The 22354-nt window shown below is 39.5% G+C and overlaps 1 protein-coding gene across 1 annotated transcript in view; it reads right to left on the bottom strand.

Annotated features, from left to right (window-relative positions):
* Positions 1 to 12507: 12507 nt before the first annotated feature.
* LOC124795967 (trypsin-1-like) overlaps positions 12508 to 22354 on the bottom strand; it is a 109719-nt gene continuing 99872 nt past the window's right edge. Inside the window, exon 4 of the mRNA XM_047260049.1 lies at positions 12508 to 12687. Within this exon, the coding sequence (XP_047116005.1) occupies positions 12508 to 12687 (180 nt within the window). The remainder of the gene's footprint in view (positions 12688 to 22354) is intronic.

Genomic DNA, 22354 nt, shown 5'->3' with positions numbered 1-22354 from the left:
CGGAGCCCGGTATTCTTCCCACCGTACATTCTCTTGATGAATGCTGCCGGAATCATGAACAATGACTGCCTACCTGCAGTCTTTCTGCAGTATCGCAGAAGGAACATCGAACTTCTCGCAGCTGTATTACACGACCGCCTTCAAGCTGAGTCAGGTGTTAATGATAGTGTGTTTGTCATCTTAAAGGCATTCTGGACTAACATAAATTCATCGCTTCCAGTCTCAAAGATAACTGACGCTCACGATTGTTACTGCGTGTATTTAAATCAAAACCTGTTTTGCATGCTCATAATGGTGCTACTTTCAGATGTAGAAAACGCCTACCAATTTTTGTTTAACTCACATACCATCTTCTTGGTGTTGGGATTTTTTTCCATGTTGTATATGATTGAGACTTGCATCATTTTCATTTGTGTAGTTAGTTGCTGATTAAATTACCACGCTAAGTTCATCGACGCTCTTCATTTTGGTTATTGTGACCTTCACTGAAATATCTGATTTAGCATTTTGTGACTTCATTATTTTATGCAGCGAATAATATAATTCAACTAATTATTAACGCTGTGGTCATTGGAGACGGCTCACGAGGACGCAAACACGAATTACAGGATGGTGGTGAATAAAGACGCTTTGAGTGGTGTTTGAGGAACGACTACGACATTTTTCTTACGTCATTTAGGGATACCCAGAAAAAGCTAAACAGGAAAGGTCAGTCCTGGATTTACCCATTTGCTCTTCAATAAGACTCCATTACCTTAATTACGGAGTCCCTTGATAGTTAATTTTCTTTCTAGCGAAATTTACGCTATCACATGTCGTACCCATGGGTCCGTTTTGATGAAAACAGGAAAAGGCTCTCTCTCATCCATCACTCAGAGAGCATTACAACACATCGAACGGCATCTGGAGCAGCAGCTGGCCGCGAAGTTGTTGCAAGCGGTGCTGAGAATGTTACGGCATCTGACATTTGTTATCACAGGAGGCGCAACGTAACAGTGGGCTGCTTCCCAACGAAGTTCTCCACAGTTGACAACACTCAAAAATAAAATACAACATTAAAAACCTGTTTACCTGACGTCTAAGAAGGCCGACACCCTTGCCGCTAGATTATTGTATGATATTTTTTTAATAAGCATCACATTTGTGCCAAAACAAGTAAAAAACTAATTTGAAATTTAAGATAAACGATATGGCAGCGTTAAATCACTGTCTCTCTTGAGGTACTCTGATGATTGCTGCAGATGATTCAACAAGTTCCACCGGATACGGTTCCAACGGTGCAGGTAGCCGCTGAGGCCATCACTGTTAGTCCACCTGACTGAGAAGCGGGTAAGGCTCCTTTGTAAGTGCATTTCAGCTTCTCAATGTCATTAGATCCCTAGTATAGTGAGCGAAGTAATAAATCCTATCCGATATCTGGTATGAACTTAACCAAGGCTCTGAAGAGATAAATGCATAGGGATTTCGTTTGTATGTGACAAGTGTCACAATGTGTAGTCTTTTTTTTTTTACTTTTATTTATTTAGAAGGAAAAGAACGGATAACCACAGATATTTTTAAGTTTCTCGGTGCACTTGATCATATTGCCAAATCTCTACTTTGATGAAGTTTTCTGCGGCGGCGTTCCCATATGCGTTGCTAGAACGTCAAAGTGAAAGTCTCGGGAAAAACGTAGAATTTGGAACCATGGAATGCAGAAAATCAGCGATTAATCGCACTTTGAAATCTTTTTAGGAGTTAAACTTTCCAATTTTTACTTTCCAATATCATATGTTGAAACTTGGTTCATCACTTGAGAAAATGAAATATTAAAACCACATGACCATCTCCACATTATGCCTTCATTTACATCGTGGTTCTACACTGACCGATGTATAAAGGAGCCTAAACTTTATTATTAGTCAGTATGGAATAAACAAGTAGATGTGTGACGTCACGGCCTGCTTCAAGTCTTCCAATTGGACGCCACATCGGCGACTTATGTGTCCTGAAATCCAACGGCACCCGCTGTTCGCCGGATGGTCATCTAGCGAAGTGCTACGCAGGTCCAACGTTGCTTAAGTTCGGTGATCGGGCGGGAACCGTTGTTACCAACGTGGCAATGCCGTTACTTCTGTGTGGAATGAGAGTTGAAAATGGTAAGCAAGGGCGGTGGTAGCGCCTCTTCTATTTAATCTACGAACTAGTGACAGATCGTCGCAGATGTAGCACCTCTTGTGAAAAGTATACAGAGGATGGAGGAAAATCTGGAAATACGGGGGGAAGTGCATGCTCGAACATAAATAGAGATGCTAGCCAAGCGTGCAGCTTGCGCTGTTATGTTGACCAAGAATGGTATCTGTCCAATGTCCTCATTATGTTGCAAATGTGATTCGTGTTCAGAACAGTGTTCTGTGTAATTGTGAGTTAGAGATAAGTGAGTTCGAAAATGGGCAAATTGTTGGTGCTTTTACGGAGGGTGCTTCCGTAGGCAAGGTAGCACAAGCGCAATTTAATGAACAAAAATTTTAATGGTATAAATTTTAATTGCTTAGGTCGTAGATTACACTATACAGTTAAAATATTATGATTAGTTTCGGTTGCGTACAACAAACATCTTTCTATCGAAAGAAGCAGAGGAGAAAATAGCCTAAGAAAATTTTGTACAGCACAGTGGAATATAAAAATATATAAAAGCAGAACAAAATATATAACGACAGCCAACTCAAATAGTAAAAATGAACATGTGTAATATCCGCTTCACAGTGTTGTACGGAAATGTTGCTGCACATAATATGACCCACCGCTCAGATTGCAAAAACGAGTTAAATATGCATTGAACAACATCGTTTTATCTTCTACATTACTACACATTTTAAGGCTATTTTGTCCTCCGCTTGTTTACAGATCTCAAGATGGTTATTGCACGCAACCGAAACTACTCATCATGTTTTAAGTGTGTAATGTAAGTTGCAGTTCTGGTAGTGAAAGTTTTTTGTATTAAAAATTTGTATTCACTGAATGACGTTAAGACGGCTGTCTCCTTTCTGAATGTTTCAGGCTTCAGTAAACAAAGTGGGTGGTGTTTCAAGAGACACCATATCGAACACCTATACAGCATACAAGAAAAGCAGAGAAACATCATCCGCTAAGTCACAACGCGGACGAAAGTGTATGGCGAGTGATCGTGACATTGAAGACGATTGTGACGAAAAATAAGAGGACGACAGCTGACAAAGTCACTGCTAAACTGAATGTCGCACTCGCGAACCTTGTCAGCACCAAAACAACAACAAAGGAGCCCCATAAGCAAGGAACTGTAGGACGAGCTGGAATTTCAACACCACTCATCAGTGACGCAAATACCCGTAACTGGAATACTTGGTGCCGAATATATAAAACTTGGACTATGGAGCAATGGAAGAAAGTCATTTCTTCGGATGACTCTTGTTGCACACTGTTTCCGACTTCTGGCCGAATTTACGTACCAAGAGCGAAACAAGGCGGGACTTCGGTGATGATTTGGACAGCCTATCGTAGTGCTCTGTGGACTCCATGGCCTCTGCGAGATCACATAGTTGTGGAGCATTACGTTACCATGTCCATCGCAAGGTACAATCCTTCTTTCCCAATGGCAATATTGTGTTCCAAGATGACACAGCTCGCATCGTGAAGGACTCGTTTTGTGAGCAAGAGGATGAAATGTCGCATCTCCCCTGACCCCCGAAGACACCTGATCTTAATATTATTGAGCCTTTGTGGTCCACTTTGGAGTCAAGGGTGTATGATCGATATCCATTCCCATCAAGGTTACCTGAAATTGCCACTATTTTGCGGGGAGAATGGTATAAAATACTCTTGCAAACCATGAAGGACGCGTATTTATCCATTGCGAGACGACTGGAAACTGGTTTAAATAACTGCGGGTTTTCTACAGCGTATTGTACTTGTTAAGGTGTTCTGCTTTTAGTGTTTCCATATTTTTGTGACCCAAACGGAATTTGTCGGAATATTATATAATGAAAAATTGCAGTAACTGTGGTACAAAATATTTAATCACGTGGACATCCGCAACTGAGGAACATACAGAATGAAAACCCACTTCAGTTGCCAATAATTTCTTAATTCATTGCACAACTGGTTTCGAAGCGTATACCTTCATCTTCATGCGCCACCAAATAACTATGGAAACAGAAGTGTGAGACTAGTTATTTCCTTGTTGTACTGTCCAGGCGGCGCTGTGATTCCTGATCCTACTTGTACGCTCCCATGGGTTTGTTTTACGTGTGTGTGACCTCTATGACTGACTCGCTCGACCGCCACACTTTTGTTCCCATTGTTTTTGGTGGCACCTGAGGACGAAGCTTTATGCTCCGAATAAATTAACGAATTACTGTAACTAAAGCGGATTTTTATTCTATAAGCCAGTAACTTCGGTTTGTAATGAGAAGCTACGTGGTGCATTGAATACGGATTTTCAAGACTCTGTAACACTTTCCAAGGTAGTGTTTAGTCTGAAACATAAGAACATGAGACAAATATTGCAAATGGAACGGGCAACAATGACTTTTATAATCTTCTTGTCCCAGACAATTGGCACTTGTTACGGAATATGTCGGGAACTGCGAGATGGTGATTAGGCTGCGACCTAAGAACACTGCTGCCACAACCTTCTCATGCTCCTGTGATACCTTTAAAGCCGTGACAACAATCAGGTGGTCTGTGTCTTCGTTAGCTTGCTATACTGAGAAGCCTTCATCTTCAAGTCTCTCAGTAAGCAAGTCAATGAGACGCTCTTTATTTCTGTCGTTAGAAAGCAATTGCTCCCGAGTCATGGTCAGCACTATTAGCTCTGTAAAGATAACCTCGGAAGTAATGTTTCTTGCTTCGGCGCAGGAGCTCAACGTATTTGACGTATTTGATGTTCTTGGTGAGCAGGTCTTCTGGATAGTCATCAAACACCACACTTGTCGCACTTCCGTTGTACTGTCTTTTTAGTCTTTTTAGGTAGTCAATTTATTTGGTGAGGGTTAAAAGGAATGTTTCGCCATTCCTCCACATACTCGATGTAGAAGAAAGGTTACGGTACTGATAGCAACCCGCTGATGGACATTCGGTCTTAGCTATTGGGAACTGAAATCATCACTGGTATCCGCGTTACGAAGAAAACATGTTGTTTTAAACTTGAACGCAAAATGATGTGATCCGACTAGACGTGCAACTTTACTTTCACTAGCTTTCTCTGCATCAGCCATCTTTTTCTCCCTGGTGTAAGATTAATGACAGAAGTTTTACGGTATCACATGTCTTAAAATGTGCCTCCTTTCTATCATGTCCCTTCTCATTGAACTCCAACAAAGCCGTGATTCCCCTTGCTTTAACAGTCACTTTCTCATTCTCCTCTATTGTCTTTTAACGCACAAGATACAGATCCGTCATTTACACACCGGTTTGTTTCCAACCTGCAAGGAAATTAATTGCAATCCATTACTTGTGCTATAGTACTATGATATGCCGTTTATCTAACTTCAGTACGGAACAGGCTGAAAAAAGAAATTCCCTATTCTGCCTACAACCTACAAAATCAACGTTAGTCCAACTTTAAGATGGGTTTGTACGGAAACAGATGGTCCAATAAATTCACCTTTGGTCACATCAATCGCAGAATTTATTCATCTGTAATTTTTGTATGTACCACTTTATCGACAGAAGGCCTGGTTTAGATGGTATTATCAAAAAACAGAAGTTAAAACGAAAATTTTTTATAAATATGTAAAATTTGTCCGGTTTTGATAAGCACTAGTAAGGGAACGGATGGTCCTAAAAATATGTGTCTGGTCTCATCCAATTCAGAACTTAATGCCCTAAAACTTTTAATTAGCCCTGTTTTCGATATTGTGAGTCCTTTATGAGATATAACCCTAAACTGCAAAATACCCCTTTTGGGGGTACATTTTTACCACACAAAACTTAAGCCAACTCCGCCGGGGGGTGGGGGTGGGTGGTGGGGAGGTTGAAAAAGAATAAACTTCTGTAGCAATTATTTCCGATATGGATTCTTAACCTACTGTCTTATTAGCTTCACTGTGTCCTCTCATTTTCCGTACAGTCCCAAATTTCCGCCGCCTGATTTTCGTCTGTTTCCAAAACTTAAGGATTACCTTTTAGGACTTCACTTTGATAGTGACGAAGCGGTGCAAGCAGAGGTGAAGTTGTGGCTCTGTCGACGACGTCAAAAATTCTAAGGCGGCGGTAACAAACTGGTCCCTCGATACGAGAAATGTGTCGTCAACAGAGTGACCATGTTGATAAATAAATATGTAGACAGGAAGAATAAAGATTTTGAAAGTTGATAACCTTTGTTTCATATAAAAGAGTTTAAGAGCTCTCACATAAAAAAATTCTGAGGCATTAATTTTTAGCACGACCTGATGTTTCGATAACTCACTAAGAAAGGAACGTCTTCCAACGATCTTCCAACGACCACAGAATAGTGTGCTGTAAATTATTTAACGGGGTTTGTACCACAAAAAATACATTATTCATACGGTGTACTTAGTAACTAACGGCACATGTTATGCTAATCGTAAGACGATGTGAATGTTTTGGAGTGTTTTCAAGCGACAAGGCAGATACAATGAAATATTACGCGGATAAGTCGGAAATTCAGTGCTTTCTACTTCTCAACGCGTCTTGATAAGGAGTTCCTGTACGTTTGCCTTATTTCCTTTTGTTTCTCTTAAATGATTAACAAACATTCCGTTTCGGAAAGCCCTGCACGTTACTCCGAATACTTCAGATTTTTATAGCTTTAGTTTGTTTGTTAATCACAAGCCACTCAAAAAATGAGTTACTGGGAGAATATATCATATCCAAATTTTCTTTACCGAGTAACAAGTGAGGTCGGACATGAGTTAAAGCAAAGGACTAATAATCCTTGTTTCTTCTTCCGTTGCCACCATAAACCACTTAAGGCAAATGTCTTTAGCCGGCTGACTGTTTGTCTTCTAATCTTCAGATGAGCTGGAATCTCATCCGTAAATAAGTATCACGATCTTGACTTGATGCAAAACTATGTCCAAGCAAAAAGTGATTTCTGGTTCGCCTGCAAAGAGCGGTCCTCTGGCGTTCATGTTCGGTTGGTTGCCTGTACGTAAGGCGGAATTATGCGTGTAAGATCACCGACAGAGACCATTCTTGTAAGCATATTGTATTTATGTATATTAATTTTTGACAAACTTCTTTTATAAAACTCAGCTAAAGAGTTTTAGTTTACCACGTAAACTTACTATGATTTTTTTCAGATGTGAGACACTCATGTATTAAAACAGATGTTGAAACAGCCTATTTTCTCTGTCCAAGGAGGTGGAGGGGGAGTTGGACGACCATGATGACGTCATTAAAAGGAGGGGTGACAAATCAAATGATAATGATATCATAGACAAGGTGACTGTGGGTTATGACGTCATTGTCCTGCATGCAGGCAAATGGTGTGGCTTCTGCAGGAGCTGGTTTCTTGCCAATTTTTCTAGTAAATTGGTAAAGAAGAACTGAGAATAAAAATCTAGCGGAAGAGGAGAGCACACGGTTACTCAGATACTCAGAGTGGACCTCTTGTTTTTCCTTATGTAATGTCTATGCTGATTATCTGGAGCAGTCTAGGAACTGATTTAGATATTTTAAATTTAATTTTGAGAGAAATCTACAATAATAGAACCAATAATGGGTTGCTTCTGCTATGTTGATGTAATTTCAGTCTACAGGTTTCGAAAGTACGGGTGTTGCTTCCCAGGATTCAACGTGATTCATTAATAAATTTGTCTGTGACCTGAAAGACGTTTGTAGCGCCGTTAATCACATTATTCGTCCTCAGATTCAACAAAACAGTGGCCTAATATCATTTTGGCCACGATCAACCGTCGATGTCCATATTATTTTCAGTACTGATGCCGAGATATTAAATACCAGAATCTCGTCAATATCGCGGGTCAAAGCCATCCTATTAATATTGCGTCCTTAAACAGTCATTATTGCTGTCCATCTGATACGCTCTGTCACCTTACCAGGACAGTTTTCCTAGGGATTTTAGTACCACTCCAACCGTCCAGATATCTCTGTTCCGGGCTTTTTCTAAATCGGTTACCTACATGTCGGAAAGGCTCCTATAAAAAGGATTCGATCTATTTCCTTCACAATTCTTCCCCAATGCTAGCCAGTACTTCGTCTGTAATGATTTCGTCGTCGACGGGGCGACATCCTAAATCTTCATTCCCTTCTCTAGCAGGATGCATGTTTTTATTTTCAATTATTTGTTACTTGGATGTCAACTTCATACACGGATGAACCATCGAAGGGTATCTTAACGATTACCGTTAAAATTCTAAGTGACAGGTAGAACAGCCACTTCAGAGCATTAGCGTTGTTCATGTTTAGTGTTGTTACCAGGCTTGGTAGGATACATAAGAGATGTGGACAGCATAGCGCGTTGAGGGATCACTGTGAAGAACGTGAAGAAGTCAGGTACTCGTGTGGGAAAGCGTTAGCGGCACCCAACAGAGTTTGTAAGGGGTCGCATTGTGGATCTCCATTTGCATGACTGGGGGAACCGTGTAGTATCCAGAATTACGGTGCTTTCGATTGTGAAAGTGGTCAGATGTTGGAATGCATGGAAACGTGAGGACAGGCAGTTTCCTTGTCAACATTCCAGTCGACCACATCTGTTCGCCCTATTGTGCGCAAGGCACATCGTAAAACCTTTCCATCTGCTTTTACCATCCGAGAACAAGTAATGGACCCTCTGCAATATTCTGTGACATTACACACCACTGATCAGCAGCAGTCGAACAGGGAATTACTCTACCACGTGTAGGGTGCCAATAACATCACAGCTCAAACGCTGCGTTTGGACCTGTGCCATGAATGGAAAAATGGACTGCCGATGTGTGACGTCGCAGGTTTTTTCAGTGATGAGAGGCACAGCAGTGTTATTCCTGGCGTCATGGTGTGGTGAGCCATCGGGTATGACCTCAGGTCATCGTTGGCAGAGACTGAGGGAATTCTGACGGCACAACGGTACGTCACTGACATCCAGCATCATGTGGCACGTCTCCTGTGACACTATCGTGGTGCCATTTTTCAACAGGACACTTTTCGTCCTCACATGTCTCGTGCATGTATGAACAGTCTGCATGATGTTGAGGTACTTCTTGGCCCAGATCGGTCACCAGTAGAAGACGTGTGGGACCAGCTCGGTCGTCAACTAATGCCCATGTCAAGGATTTCAAGGACCAGTTACAACCTTTGTGGGCCAACTTGCCTCAGAAGGATGGTACCTTTGCAAACCGAATAAGTGCGTGGTTCCAGGGCAGAGAGATTGCAGCGTCATAATGATAAGTGTGCTTGCACTGCCATGTCCTTATAAATTTATTTCGATATTGTGATCACTGAAATAATGCCAGATACAATCTCAAAATGTGAAGTTTCGTATCGTTTCCTCTTTCCCTTCTTGGTGTTTCACTTATTTTGTCAGAAAGTGTAAATTCTCCTTCTTAGTTTTTATCTACCATCTAAATCACTGGCTCCTATTTAACATAAAATATACAGTTTTGAGTAATGCTTTGATTCACCACTTTTTTCCCCCTTAATATATCTCATATGTCGTGTCGTAATTTCTTTCATTCTTTTAATTTTTAGTGTTTACTTATTAATTCAGTAGCTATTGTTTTGTTTTCATATTTATTAACATACTAGCTGACTCGGAAGATGTTGTCTTGTACAAATTTCAGTTTGTGTTTGTCATTGATTAGTGAATTTTGTGAAAACTATTGGAAATTATATATATATATATATATATATATATATATATATATATATATATAAACAAAAAATAGAAAAGAAAGGTATTTTTGAGTGATGATTGTATCTGTTGTGGTTACAAGTATTCAGGAATATTCAGTGCGAAGAGGAGTACATTCAGAAGTACGCCAATGGGAAATTTTACGTGTGAGATGAATACTATCAGCATTACAATACTGAAGTACTAGAATTGTGTTATGTGCCTGGAATGTGATCGATTTTGTTCCAGAATTTAAGTACCAATTGAAGAACTTTATGTCAACCAAATGATATTTTTTGTTATTTCCTATCTTCGAGAGTAATGGCAAATACGGAACAATCTAACGATTATAACTTCAGTGTACTGTTAATTCACTTCGACATTTGTTGATATTCCATTGTCTGCAGTAGATCGTCAACTATAAGGTGTATAACCGTCATTTCCAATGATGGTTTCTTCTAGCAATGCCTGTGGATAACGCTTCGAACATTTTCCGTTGACAATACTCGGAGAATAATTACTTAAAGTAACCACGTCTTAGTAACAACCTCATACAAACCTGGACCTTCTTCTCCATGGCGAATTTCCGCCGTTATCACATTGTCGATTATATTCAGTCTGATATTCTCAATCAACCAAATGAAAATATGTATGTGTGTGAGGTAATACGTGTTTCTGCCACTCCATGGCAGTGTGTCTCGTCTATCACGCGATGCTTCACAATGAAATTAATCAGCGATTTCAAGACTCTCGCAGTGATGGCATGGTGATTGATGGATCATTGGTCAGGGTATAACTCTTGCCGAATTTCTATCTGCTGCGAATTCCGCGCGAACATAAGACATGGCATCTTGAGCGTGCTGATGCATATGTCGCAATCGTTATTCGGCCGACGTTCTGTGCGTTTTCGTCAGCATTGATGACATCTCGAAGGTGAATATACTTTTGGGAACAGAGTTTTGTCTGGTTCACTCTGATGTTTGTCAATCGCTTTGTTTCAACTTTGACGTACGTATTGACAGCATACTGGTGAAACAGACATTTCAAGCTATGATTGTCCTCATTATCACGAGCTATCAGTCGATATGAATAGTAGGTCGTTGAACTGTCTTTTTTGTTCGTTTCAGCGCCTGTAAATGAATGTTTGTGTTACTGACATGAATTAATATCCTTACAAAAATATAAATTTGCTATTCGCCTGTAAAAGGATTTATAATCTTGATCTTAAAATGATAACCGCCTTAACCTTACCAAAACATGGTGGGATGTTGTAAGGCTTCATATGATCTGCGTGTTTCGTACAAACGCTGCAGCTGATCGTTCCGGCGATGTAGAACGATATCACGGGGTTCCAGATTTTCACTGACGATAAAAATGGCTACTTCAGCAATTATTGGTCCATTGAAACGTGTGTTCTACCGCAGGCGTCTTATCGGCTCTAAATACAATTTGTGGTAATCAGATGGCAAGCGGTCCAGTGAAATTTTTAACAATGCGATCAATTCATTGTACGATAAAAACAAATTTGTAGTTGTTCCGCAGTTGGTCTTTTCATGAACTGTTGTGTGCACGACGTCAATGCATTTCTTGTGGCGAATTGCCCATTAATTTATAATCTGGATCCGACGGTGCCAATAGCGAACCTGCTCGATATTCGACCGTGACTCTTTTAAGGTTGTTGTTGGATAATTATTCGGACTGTTGCGAATTTTTTTTAATCGGCCAAATCGCTCCAATCGTTCTCAGTTGATGCGCTTATCAACGAACAGAATGTAACTTTTATAAAAATATATATTACTATTTCTATTGCTTCCGCAATATCCCAGCTTCAGTAAACTGAACATATAATTTTAATTCTCTTAAAGCGTTCTCTATTAATGGTTGATTTATTTATAAATTGACATTGCTTACGGTCTACACATCTATAAATCTCATCACATGCAATCTGTTGTGGAGTGTATTCAGAATGAACTGGTGACAAAGCCGTCCATTACGCAAACGAGACCTTCTCCAATGCAACTGAGTCCCAAAATAATTTAATATAAAATTTTTGTTGGCACTTTCAGGAATATAATGATATAAATTAGAATTTTAATAAATTTATTACCCATGGGCTGTCGTTCTGCGTGATTTTGGAATTACGAAATTATCTCATTTGCATATTTTGGGAATGTAACTGATCTTCATATACTGAAATTTAATCATTTCATCTTTAGCATAGGTATTATAAGACATGAAAGCGTGGCATCACCACAAACACGATTGCAATTTTTCAAGAGAGTCTGACTTTCCACGTGCACTGAACACTGATGACTATAGCAATAAAAAAAAATCACCGAATATTGCCGAGCACTTTACATAAATTTGGGGTCGCAAGCTAATATTTATGATTTTTTTAATGTTTGAGTAACATTTGTGAAACAGTTGTCGATATACAGCCACATAAGATCGTGAAAATGAATTAGTAATGCGGAAATAATTTAAGCTAATTCCTTTAATAAACAATTAAAACCACACTTCTAAATTTTATTTCATTATTTTAACAACATTCCGAATATTTGAATGTAGCTTGTCTAAACAGGTAATTGACATTGACAGCGGGTTTCTCTCGTTTTATTTTAAGCAACTGAAAACATTATACACATTTTAAATCCAAATAAAAGCGCAGTTACTTATATTAAGGTGTGTCTCGACTAACTTGATGAAATTTTGTCAGCCGTGGAAGAGTTGCTCGTCTTCTCTTTTATCCAGTCCACGTAATAAGAAACTTCTGTGAAAACTCCTGGTGATCCTTTAGAAGCGCAAGGTTTCCTGGACCATGAGACTATTCCGATTTGATAGCCATGTGCTATCAGAGGGCTCCCAGAATCTCCCTGCAAAAGACATTACAATAATCAAGAAGTTGCATGAACAGCAGTAGTGTAATGCGATTAAAGGAGCAAGACTGCGATTCAGAAATTGTGTGAATACTGCAAGAAGGACGAGGAGAATGGGTTTCAATTTAATTACATTGTAGTGTATTAAAAAAGTACAGTCATCAGCGGTACCATTATAGAAAGGAAGCACGGTTAGTTCTAGAGGAATGACGGATAAGTACAAACAATGCTTCTTTAGGAGAAAGTCTTTCAAAAATTATCTGAAGTAATTTATTGAGAACACAAAGAATTAGAGAGAAATCTACCCGTACTTGTATCCCTTTCTGCATGAACTTATGCGAATGAGCCAAAACATTATGACAATATGCTTAATAGAGTGTCATTCTTCCTTTGTAATGCAACGCAGCTGTGATTCTGCGTGAGAAGAATTCTATGAGTTACTGCTAAGATTCTAGAGGTATGCGGGACCAGATGTCTAGACACAGGTCAGGCAATTCCCATTAATAAGGGGCCAAGGTCTTGCGGGAGTCCCAGGTGTGTTCCGTCGTGTTAAGAGAGGCGAATTTGACGGCCTAGACATCAAAGCGAGTTCACTATCACGCCATTCAAACCACTGTAGAACCATTCTGGTTTGTGACACGCACTGTTATCCTTCTGGAATATGCCATCATCGTCGGGGAAGACATCAGACATGAATGGACACAGGTGGTCCTCAATAATGTCTCTGTAGTCCACAACTGCCATGATGCCATAGATCGCTACCATAGGTCACACAGAAGCAGATGAATGTCACCATAGCACAATACTGGCTCTGCCTCCCTCCGTCCGTGGTGCTGTGCACGTTCGAGCGGATATTCGCCTGGATGACGGAGTATACGGAGACGCCTGTCGCGACCTAGCGTAACAGGAAACATCATCGGACTACGTGATATGTTTCCATTGATCCACTATGATATCTCGATGATCTCGAGACCACTACAGTCATAATTGGTGATGTCACTGGGTCATCATGGAGGAACGCGGGTGTCGTCTACCCCACATTCAACAACATGCGATGAACAGTTTGCTCTGAAGTACCTGCGTCAGTATGGTACTCTGTCATCAGATCTGCCTTAAAGCGCCACCTATTCTGCTTTACAAAGCGGTCAAGCCTCTAATCTCCATGTCCCATGATGATGATGATGATGATGATGATGATACTTGGTTTGTAGGGCGCTCAACTGTCTGGTTATCAGCACCCGTGCAAATTCCCAGTCTTTTCACCGTCCAGTCGCGCCACTTTTCCCGAATGATGATGAAATAAGGACAGCATAAATATCCAGTCCGCAGGCGGAGAAAACCCAGAGGCAGCAACTCTAGCCGCTAGACCATGTATGCGGACTATTGTGATGAGACTTATCCTGTGATAGCTTATTCGTGGTTTCACTGTCCTTCAGTCACTTCCCGTCGATAGTCACCACAGCAGCACCTGAACAGCAGGCCAGATTGGCCGACTTCGAAATGCCCGTTCAAAGTTGTCCATCGATAACAACTTGTCATACACCAAAGTAGCTTATGTCACTGCATTTTCCTATCTGCAGATCGTGTCATCGTTAGAATGATTCTCCATTCGTCTCTGCTCCGCTTATGTACTTCCATTACCACGTCACGTTTCTGCCACTGTACCAGGTGGCATTTACTTTTTCGGCGGGCAGTTTTCTTAATGTTTTTACTCATCAACTTATTTCCAAAATCTCGTTTCCAAAGTCGGTTAAATCGTTAATTTCTGCTTCATTAGTGTATTTAACTTTATCATACTTTGTAAGTAGGCTGTTTATGTTTTCTCTATGTAAGTAGGCTGTTTATGTTTTCTCTATGTAAGTAGGCTGTTTAGGTTTTTTATTGGTAACGCCACCTCTGTATGAAAATCACTGGCTGTGCTGTGGGCAGTCTGTGTCTGCTTTGCATTGTTGTAATACTCGCCATTGTAGTGTTAGGCAGCTGGCTGTGAACAGCGCGTAGCGTTGCGCAGTTGGAGGTGAGCCGCCAGCAGTGGTGGATGTGGGGAGAGAGATGGCGGAGGTTTGCAATTTGTCATGAACTGATATATATATTATGACTTGTGATGATATTAAGGTAAATACATTGTTTGTTCTCTATTAATATCTTTCATTTGCTAACTATCCCTATCAGTAGTTAGTGCCTTTAGTAGTTTGAATCTTTTATTTAGCGGGCAGTAGTGGCGCTTGCTGTATTGCAGTAGCTTGAGCAGCGAAGATTTTTGTGAGGTAAGTGATTTGTGAAAGGTATAGTTTAATGTTAGTCAGGGCCATTCTTTTGTAGGGAATTTTGAAAGTCAGATTGCGTTGCGCTAACAAAGTATTGTGTGTCAGGTTAAGCACAGTCATATATAAATTGTTCAAAGGGGACGTTTCATATGGCGACCCTGCCAGGATACCTCACTGGAATCTTCTGATTTTTTCTTGTAGTTTGTGTATTTAGTGTAGCTTTTGTTTATTGCTAGTGCGTAATTGTAGAGAGAATCTTCTTTGTAGTTGTAGTTTTTCATTGTTGTAGAGTAAAACAGTTGTGGCATGCATGTAGATTTGCACCAAGTATTTCGCAGCTGCAATTAACTAGACATTATTTCCATTGCTACGTTATTTTATTTTGCTCTTCAAATTGTGTTTTTCTGTGTTGTCGTGTGAAATACTGTGACAATAATGGCGTGTCAAAAACGTAATACTAGGCTCCAAAGTAAACTGAGAAATGACAGTGAAGACGAAGGCAGTGTGTTAGCGCCGCAGAGTAATGAATTAACTGATGTTCAAAGTAGTAATTTGGTAATCGTGCATAGGGAAATGGAGCGGGCGGCAAACAATGGCACGGACAGTGAAACAATTAGTGAAGAGGGAAGCATTATCGATCGATCGGTCGGCAACAGCTCGTCTCAGGAATCCGAAATGACAGGACACAATTTCGCAAATACTGTAGATTCAGGTTTTGGGTTATCACCGTTTTCTCAAATAAGTCAAGACGCATTTTCTGCTTGTCAAAATGTGAATGTTGCCGGTGCAAATGCACTGCCGAAAAGCGTAGAGAAACAGATTCCAGACACTAATACATTATTATTGCAATTAATGCAACAAATGGAACAAAATCAGAGACAAATGGGACAAAATCTTAAAAAGTTAGACACAGTGGAACAAAATCTCAAAAAGTTAGACACAATGGAACAAAATCTTAAAAAGTTAGACTCATTGGAGCAAGCTCTTGAACGAACACGTGAGGATTTAACTGCTGAGTTACATCACATTGAATCGAAATGTCAAAAAGTCTGTAACGACGTAAAAACACAAATTTGTGAGCATTTTCAACCTACTTTTTCGCGGCATGAAAATGCATTACAGAATCACGAAGCAGCCATAAAAGAACTGCAAATTATTGTTCATGAAAATCATGAGACCTTGCAAGCTAAATTTGACTCAGTTGCATCTATCGATTCGGTTACGCAACTTGCAAAAACTCAGGATAACTTAAAGGAGACAGTAGATTCGATTTCAACACAAATGGACACTCTGAAACTTGGTTCAGAAAAACACACTGAGGAAATGTGTTCATTATCAGAGAAAGTAGTTCAACTTTCGGATCAGCTAAATAATTTATCTACGAAGGTAGATGATAATCTGAATGACGCAAAACCGGTAGTCTTTAATGACACAGAACAGAGCGAACAAATTAGGAAACTGAAACAAAATCTGAATCAAATTGATACGCAACACCAAAGAGAAATCCGGGAAGTACAAGATCAGCTGACACAGGTAATACAAGAATTACGTATTTCAGAAGACACTCGCGCCCCAATACGGGAAGAGGGACATACAAATATGGAACAGACACAAAATAATAACACAGGGCATTTCGGAAGTTATGAAAGAAATTGGCAATGTGCACCGAATTTTGAGATGGAACGGCCGACACGACCTAACAATGACCGATATTCGACTCGCCGACATGATGATTTTGACTATAAGCTGTTCATTACTACACGTAAATTCAAAACATTTAAGAATTCTGGCAACGACATTCATCCACAAGCATGGCTCCATCAATTCTCTCATTGTTTTCCTCCCAACTGGTCGTTAGAACACAGATTAGAATTTATGTGTGGCTACTTGGAGAATGAACCAGCTGTAAGAATGCGATCGGTCATTCACGATTGCCACAGTGAAGGAGAATTTTACCATGCCTTCCTCTCAGCATATTGGTCTCAAGCCACACAAGACCGTGTAAAACATAGCATCATAATGATGAAACGTTTCGAACAATCTGAAATTTCCAGTCTTATGAAATATTTTGAAGACATGTTGCATAAGAATCAATATCTTTCAAACCCATACAGCCCCTCAGAACTCATCCGCATTTGCTTACTTAAATTGCCTGAACATTTACGACGTATCATTTTAGCAGGACGTTGCAAAGACGACATTGAAGCATTTCAGGGACTGTTACAAGAATTAGAAATTGACACAGACAGTCGCGGGATGCGAAAACAGGAAAACAATCACTACAGGTCACATCCGTCACAATTCCGTGACGACAGAAATGATAACTGGACGCGACAAGGCTATTATCACAACACAAATCGTGACCAAAACAGACACCACCCGTATGACAACCGTTGGCAGAGTAGTAATAACTACAGGGAAAGATCACCTCTCCGTGGTAATGACTATCACAGAGACAATAAGAGAAACAGACAATATGGGAACCAAAATAAATATTATCAAGGGAGACAGAATAATTTCAGACGCAACAGTTCAGCGCGCAGTTACGATTCAGGGAGAAATTCTCCACCACGTGACCGACACGAAAGAAACTGTGTAAACTACCGACAAAACGACAGACCTGAATTCCATCAGAACTGGCGAGCTTTAAACAGAGCTGGGCCCTCTCGGCAAGGCGAATTTGTGGAAGTTAGGCCTCCTAATCCCAGTAACGACGCGCGCCAACAAAGGAACAGACAATGACCCGCACCGCAGGCAGCCACCTGCGCCGGCTGGCTCAGAGAAAAATGACATAGACGCTAACCTTAAGAAAAATTCCAGTATTGTTTAACGACGTATACCACACGATAACTGCGTTGAAGTTGAAACTCTGCGTACTAGGAAGAGTAAAGGTTTACACCGCATTTCACATGTAAAACCGTTTATTGAAAGATAATCTGCTTTTTAACTTAGTCTTTGTCATAAAATTTTTCGCTTCACATTACTAATATGCTTTGTCAGATTTAGAATCTGTTAACATGTAACAATGTTTGAAGTGAAATATCCAGTCTAGAACCTAGGGAAATTTTTAAACAGAAATTACGAATGCATTGTTATAGTGAACAGACGTCACAGCGTTATTGTGTGTGTACATTCTTGCTTATTAGTTGCACGATTATGGAACGACTATAAGGCTCACATACTTAGAACATTTACCAGTACTGCTAATGAGATTTTAATGCAACATTTTCGTTTACTTGAAAATACATTCCGGATTTAAAGTACTTTCTGTGAGATACCAGATGAGACAATAGTTAGTTTATGTGACAGCTACACGATTTTATCACGACGCTACTAATGAGTGACAATTTACAATGTTGATTTTGAGGTGTTTCTGTTTTATATCTGCACAGTTTTTCTGTATTATTCTGGAAAGTAAAACATGTTTTAGTAGTAACTTTTATGGTATAGCTACAAGGAGACAGCCTTTTCTGTAGCACAACAATACGTTACAGCACAGTACTTTCTTCATCACGGCAATAAGCGTAATAAGTATGATATCTATACGCAAAGCATTTCACTTTGTTTATCATGAGGTCAGTACATTGACTTCTGCAGAACTTAGCTTTCGGAGGACGATAAGTACGACACTTCCACAGAATTATCTTACAGCAAGACGCACATTTAGCGCTACAGGACACGCATTTGAGTGATTAATTTTGTACTTAAAACATTTATTTTTTAAAGATATTTGAAGTACAATGATACAAAGGTTTTCAGTGATACATTTCATTTCATTGCTGTAATCTGTAACACCTGAGGGTATAATTACATTAATCCTCAGGGGGGTACATGCTTACTTTGTGTACCATGTGTGTGGCAACCACAAGGAACCCTAGTTAATATGGTATTTGCTTATACAACTTTACACATCGGTACCATATTTCTCTAACACACAAATTACACAACTATCTGATCATTTAACTGAGAGATAAACATGTTTTTTACTACATCAGTGACAGATGTTTACGCAATTACACCGTTGGATAACTTCACACTTATGAAACTGTATTTTGTCTGTACTTTGTAAACTGTTCATATTTTTTCGGAATCATTGTGATGCTATGAGAGCTTTGAATGATGTATTTGGTATGAGATCATGATTTTTAAAGTACGTTTGAGGCAGCTGACACTTTTGACATGAGCAGAGAATTATTTTAGGCTTAGAAATTATTGGAGGAAGTTACGACGATTTTGAGATTTGACTGAAGTGTTATGATGTTATTATTACGATGACGATGTGTATTATGTTGTTGAGGAATGTTTATTATGCTACGTATTTCTCACGATGAAATATTGAAGAAGTGTCGACGAACATGTATATGTATAATGAGTAAGGAGTAATGAATAGTGGGTAGGGACTCTTGACTTGTGAAAAAGGATGTTGGAAACCAAGAATCGTACTTTAAGAGTTATGACAAGTGTGAATCATGTGTGAATGTATCACAATGCCACTGAACATTTTTTGGACACTGTTATATTCATAGGATTTTGTTTCTACAGATTTGCAACGCTAATTCTTGACCTGTGAAATATTTTTATGTGAGGCTGTCACTGTAGCGGCGAATATTTCCGTAAGAAAGTTAAGTGACCACCTGCACGTAATGCGTCGCGGGCACCCAGCTGTGTCAGACGCCTGGAGAAAAAGCCATTATTGCGAGCCCTTTTCAGCGGCACAGGTAGAAAAAAAAGGGGACGTGGGACGTGTCAAACACCTGGAGAACAAGCCATTAGGGTGTGCCTTTCATCGCTAATGCGACACCCTCGTTACTTGAAAACATATGATTACTCGCACTTTGTGCTAATTACTGAAATGCTTATGAATTGATGGGAAATATTCGTACATCTGCACACCTGATTACGACAAGCGTCTTTCTACGAGAGTTGAGAGAATTTCTACTAACTTATGAAATGTCACATGACTATTGAATGATATTTTTATGCTTTGGTTTGCGTAACTGCTTATTTCATTTGATACCTGTTTTTCAGCTGTGTTGCAGCATTGCTTTTATAAAACGAAATGCATTTGCTAATGTGAACACTTTCTGTCAACAGATCTATTAAATAATTATTTTATGATCCACATTCTTTAAAAAAAAGGAGCACTTGGAAAGGAAAGAACAATAAGAAGGAACTAATAACAGTAACACATAATTTTCTTTTCAAGTACTTGGTAATTTCTTTTGTAGAATAAATTGTGATGCATCACTCTAATGTTAAGATGTGACATAGGTGTTAGACATGGCCATTTTAGTGTAATATTTTTTCTGCTTGCGCTATGTCATGTTTAGGTATAAGTTGCTGCTGTTTGCCAGGCATAGTGTTATTGAATTTGACTTTTGCTCATTTATGCTGCTAGCTTTGCCAATTTGCATTTTTTTGCATTGCTGTTTATAATAATTGTTTTACGTGCTGCTGCATTGCCTCGTCCCTTAGTTTAGCATCTGAGCTCAGTAGATTTAAGTTAGCTTAAGAGGGGGTAGACTATATGAGAAACTGACTATGGAGAATAGGTAAAGAATGCATTGCGAAGTTATATAAAAAGGATTTGGGCCCAAATGAGTATTGTACAATCAGAAATAATTATTTTGAAAGAAATATGAACAGAATACAGAAAGCATGCTTGGATAAGATTTTTTTGGTGGAAGCAAAGGTTGAAATAAGACGAAAGATCTATAGAATGAAGTTTTGGGATGGTCTGCAGTACCAAATGTTACACTGAAAACGAACCCTGTCCTTTCCTTTTGTGTTATCCCACTATGTGTTTGTGTACCCTTGAGTATTTGTTTTCTTCCTGTCTCTGTGTAGTTTCATAGAATTTTTTCTTCTTTTAATATTAAGCTACATTCACTATGATGAGGAATACTGTTATCCTCGAATATAATTGGCATTAATAATATGTTATTTACTTTGTAAAGATATTAGACATTATTCATTCTGTTTAAATGCTTATGTGTGAAGTTGATGTTTCGAAAGTTATTGTGATCTTTTATGTACGTACTCATGTCATAATTCCTGTAACACTGATGTCTATGTTAGTTCGATTCTTTTGTAAAGCCTGTACTACAGATGTTACCTGTATTATTATGTTTTTAATGATGTATTTTGTACCTTTGTTATTGTATTCTTCTGTTATAAAATTGTAATTGTCACCAGTTCATGATATTATTAACTTGTAAGTTACATTTCACTGCACACGTTTCTGTTGGTCATAGTATATGGACAATATGTGAGAAGTTGGGACTGTTAGTGTTTGCACATGTGTTAATAATTCCGCAAGGGACTGGATAACAGCATTGCTGGTTCTAAGGACATGTCAAACAAATTTTTTGTGAGTGGACAAGGGGTGGTTTATGGACTTGCTATATTCTCTGCAAGACTCTTCGATGGTGATTGTGCACCTGCACAGTCGCAACGGATGGCTGCTGGCCGTCTCTACCAGGACTACAGTGGGTCTGCACCTCTGGTGGCCCACCAATACCATTATCTCTACAAGGACTACAGTGGGTCTGCATCTATGATGACCTACCAACGCCATTATTTCTACAAGGACTGCAGTGGGTCTGCACCTCTGGTGGCCCACCAATACCACAATCTCTACCAGGACTCCAGTGGGTCTGCTCTGTGATGACCTACCTACCAATATTCTTCCAAACTTCGAATGACTCTGCTGTGGGTTTGCTCTGTTGTGGCCCATTACCTGTCTGCATGTCGAGAGTCAGCACAGTCTTTCCGTTGGAAGGTCAACACTACTTCTTCAAGACTGCATGGAAATCCACTACTTCTATGTGCATTTTCTTTTACTGCTTGGACTTTGAGAAAAACTCTGCATTTTTACTGTGATGAACAATGTGGACTGTCTTTATGGACTGTGAGAAATTTTGATCTTTTGACCAACATAACATTAATAAGTGTGTGCATTTTATATCTTTGTTACTGTAATTGTGAAAAATTTTTGTCAAATCTGTATTGGCCACTGCCCAATCCAATTTGTAAAAATTTTTGTGGGGAGCATGGGGGCTATGTAAGTAGGCTGTTTATGTTTTCTCTATGTAAGTAGGCTGTTTATGTTTTCTCTATGTAAGTAGGCTGTTTAGGTTTTTTATTGGTAACGCCACCTCTGTATGAAAATCACTGGCTGTGCTGTGGGCAGTCTGTGTCTGCTTTGCATTGTTGTAATACTCGCCATTGTAGTGTTAGGCAGCTGGCTGTGAACAGCGCGTAGCGTTGCGCAGTTGGAGGTGAGCCGCCAGCAGTGGTGGATGTGGGGAGAGAGATGGCGGAGGTTTGCAATTTGTCATGAACTGATATATATATTATGACTTGTGATGATATTAAGGTAAATACATTGTTTGTTC

Source organism: Schistocerca piceifrons, chromosome 4 (assembly GCF_021461385.2).
Source record: "Schistocerca piceifrons isolate TAMUIC-IGC-003096 chromosome 4, iqSchPice1.1, whole genome shotgun sequence".
Classification (NCBI taxonomy): Eukaryota; Metazoa; Arthropoda; class Insecta; order Orthoptera; family Acrididae; genus Schistocerca; species Schistocerca piceifrons.
Note: the sequence above shows the minus strand (reverse complement) of the source record. Positions and strands in the feature narration are given on the sequence as shown.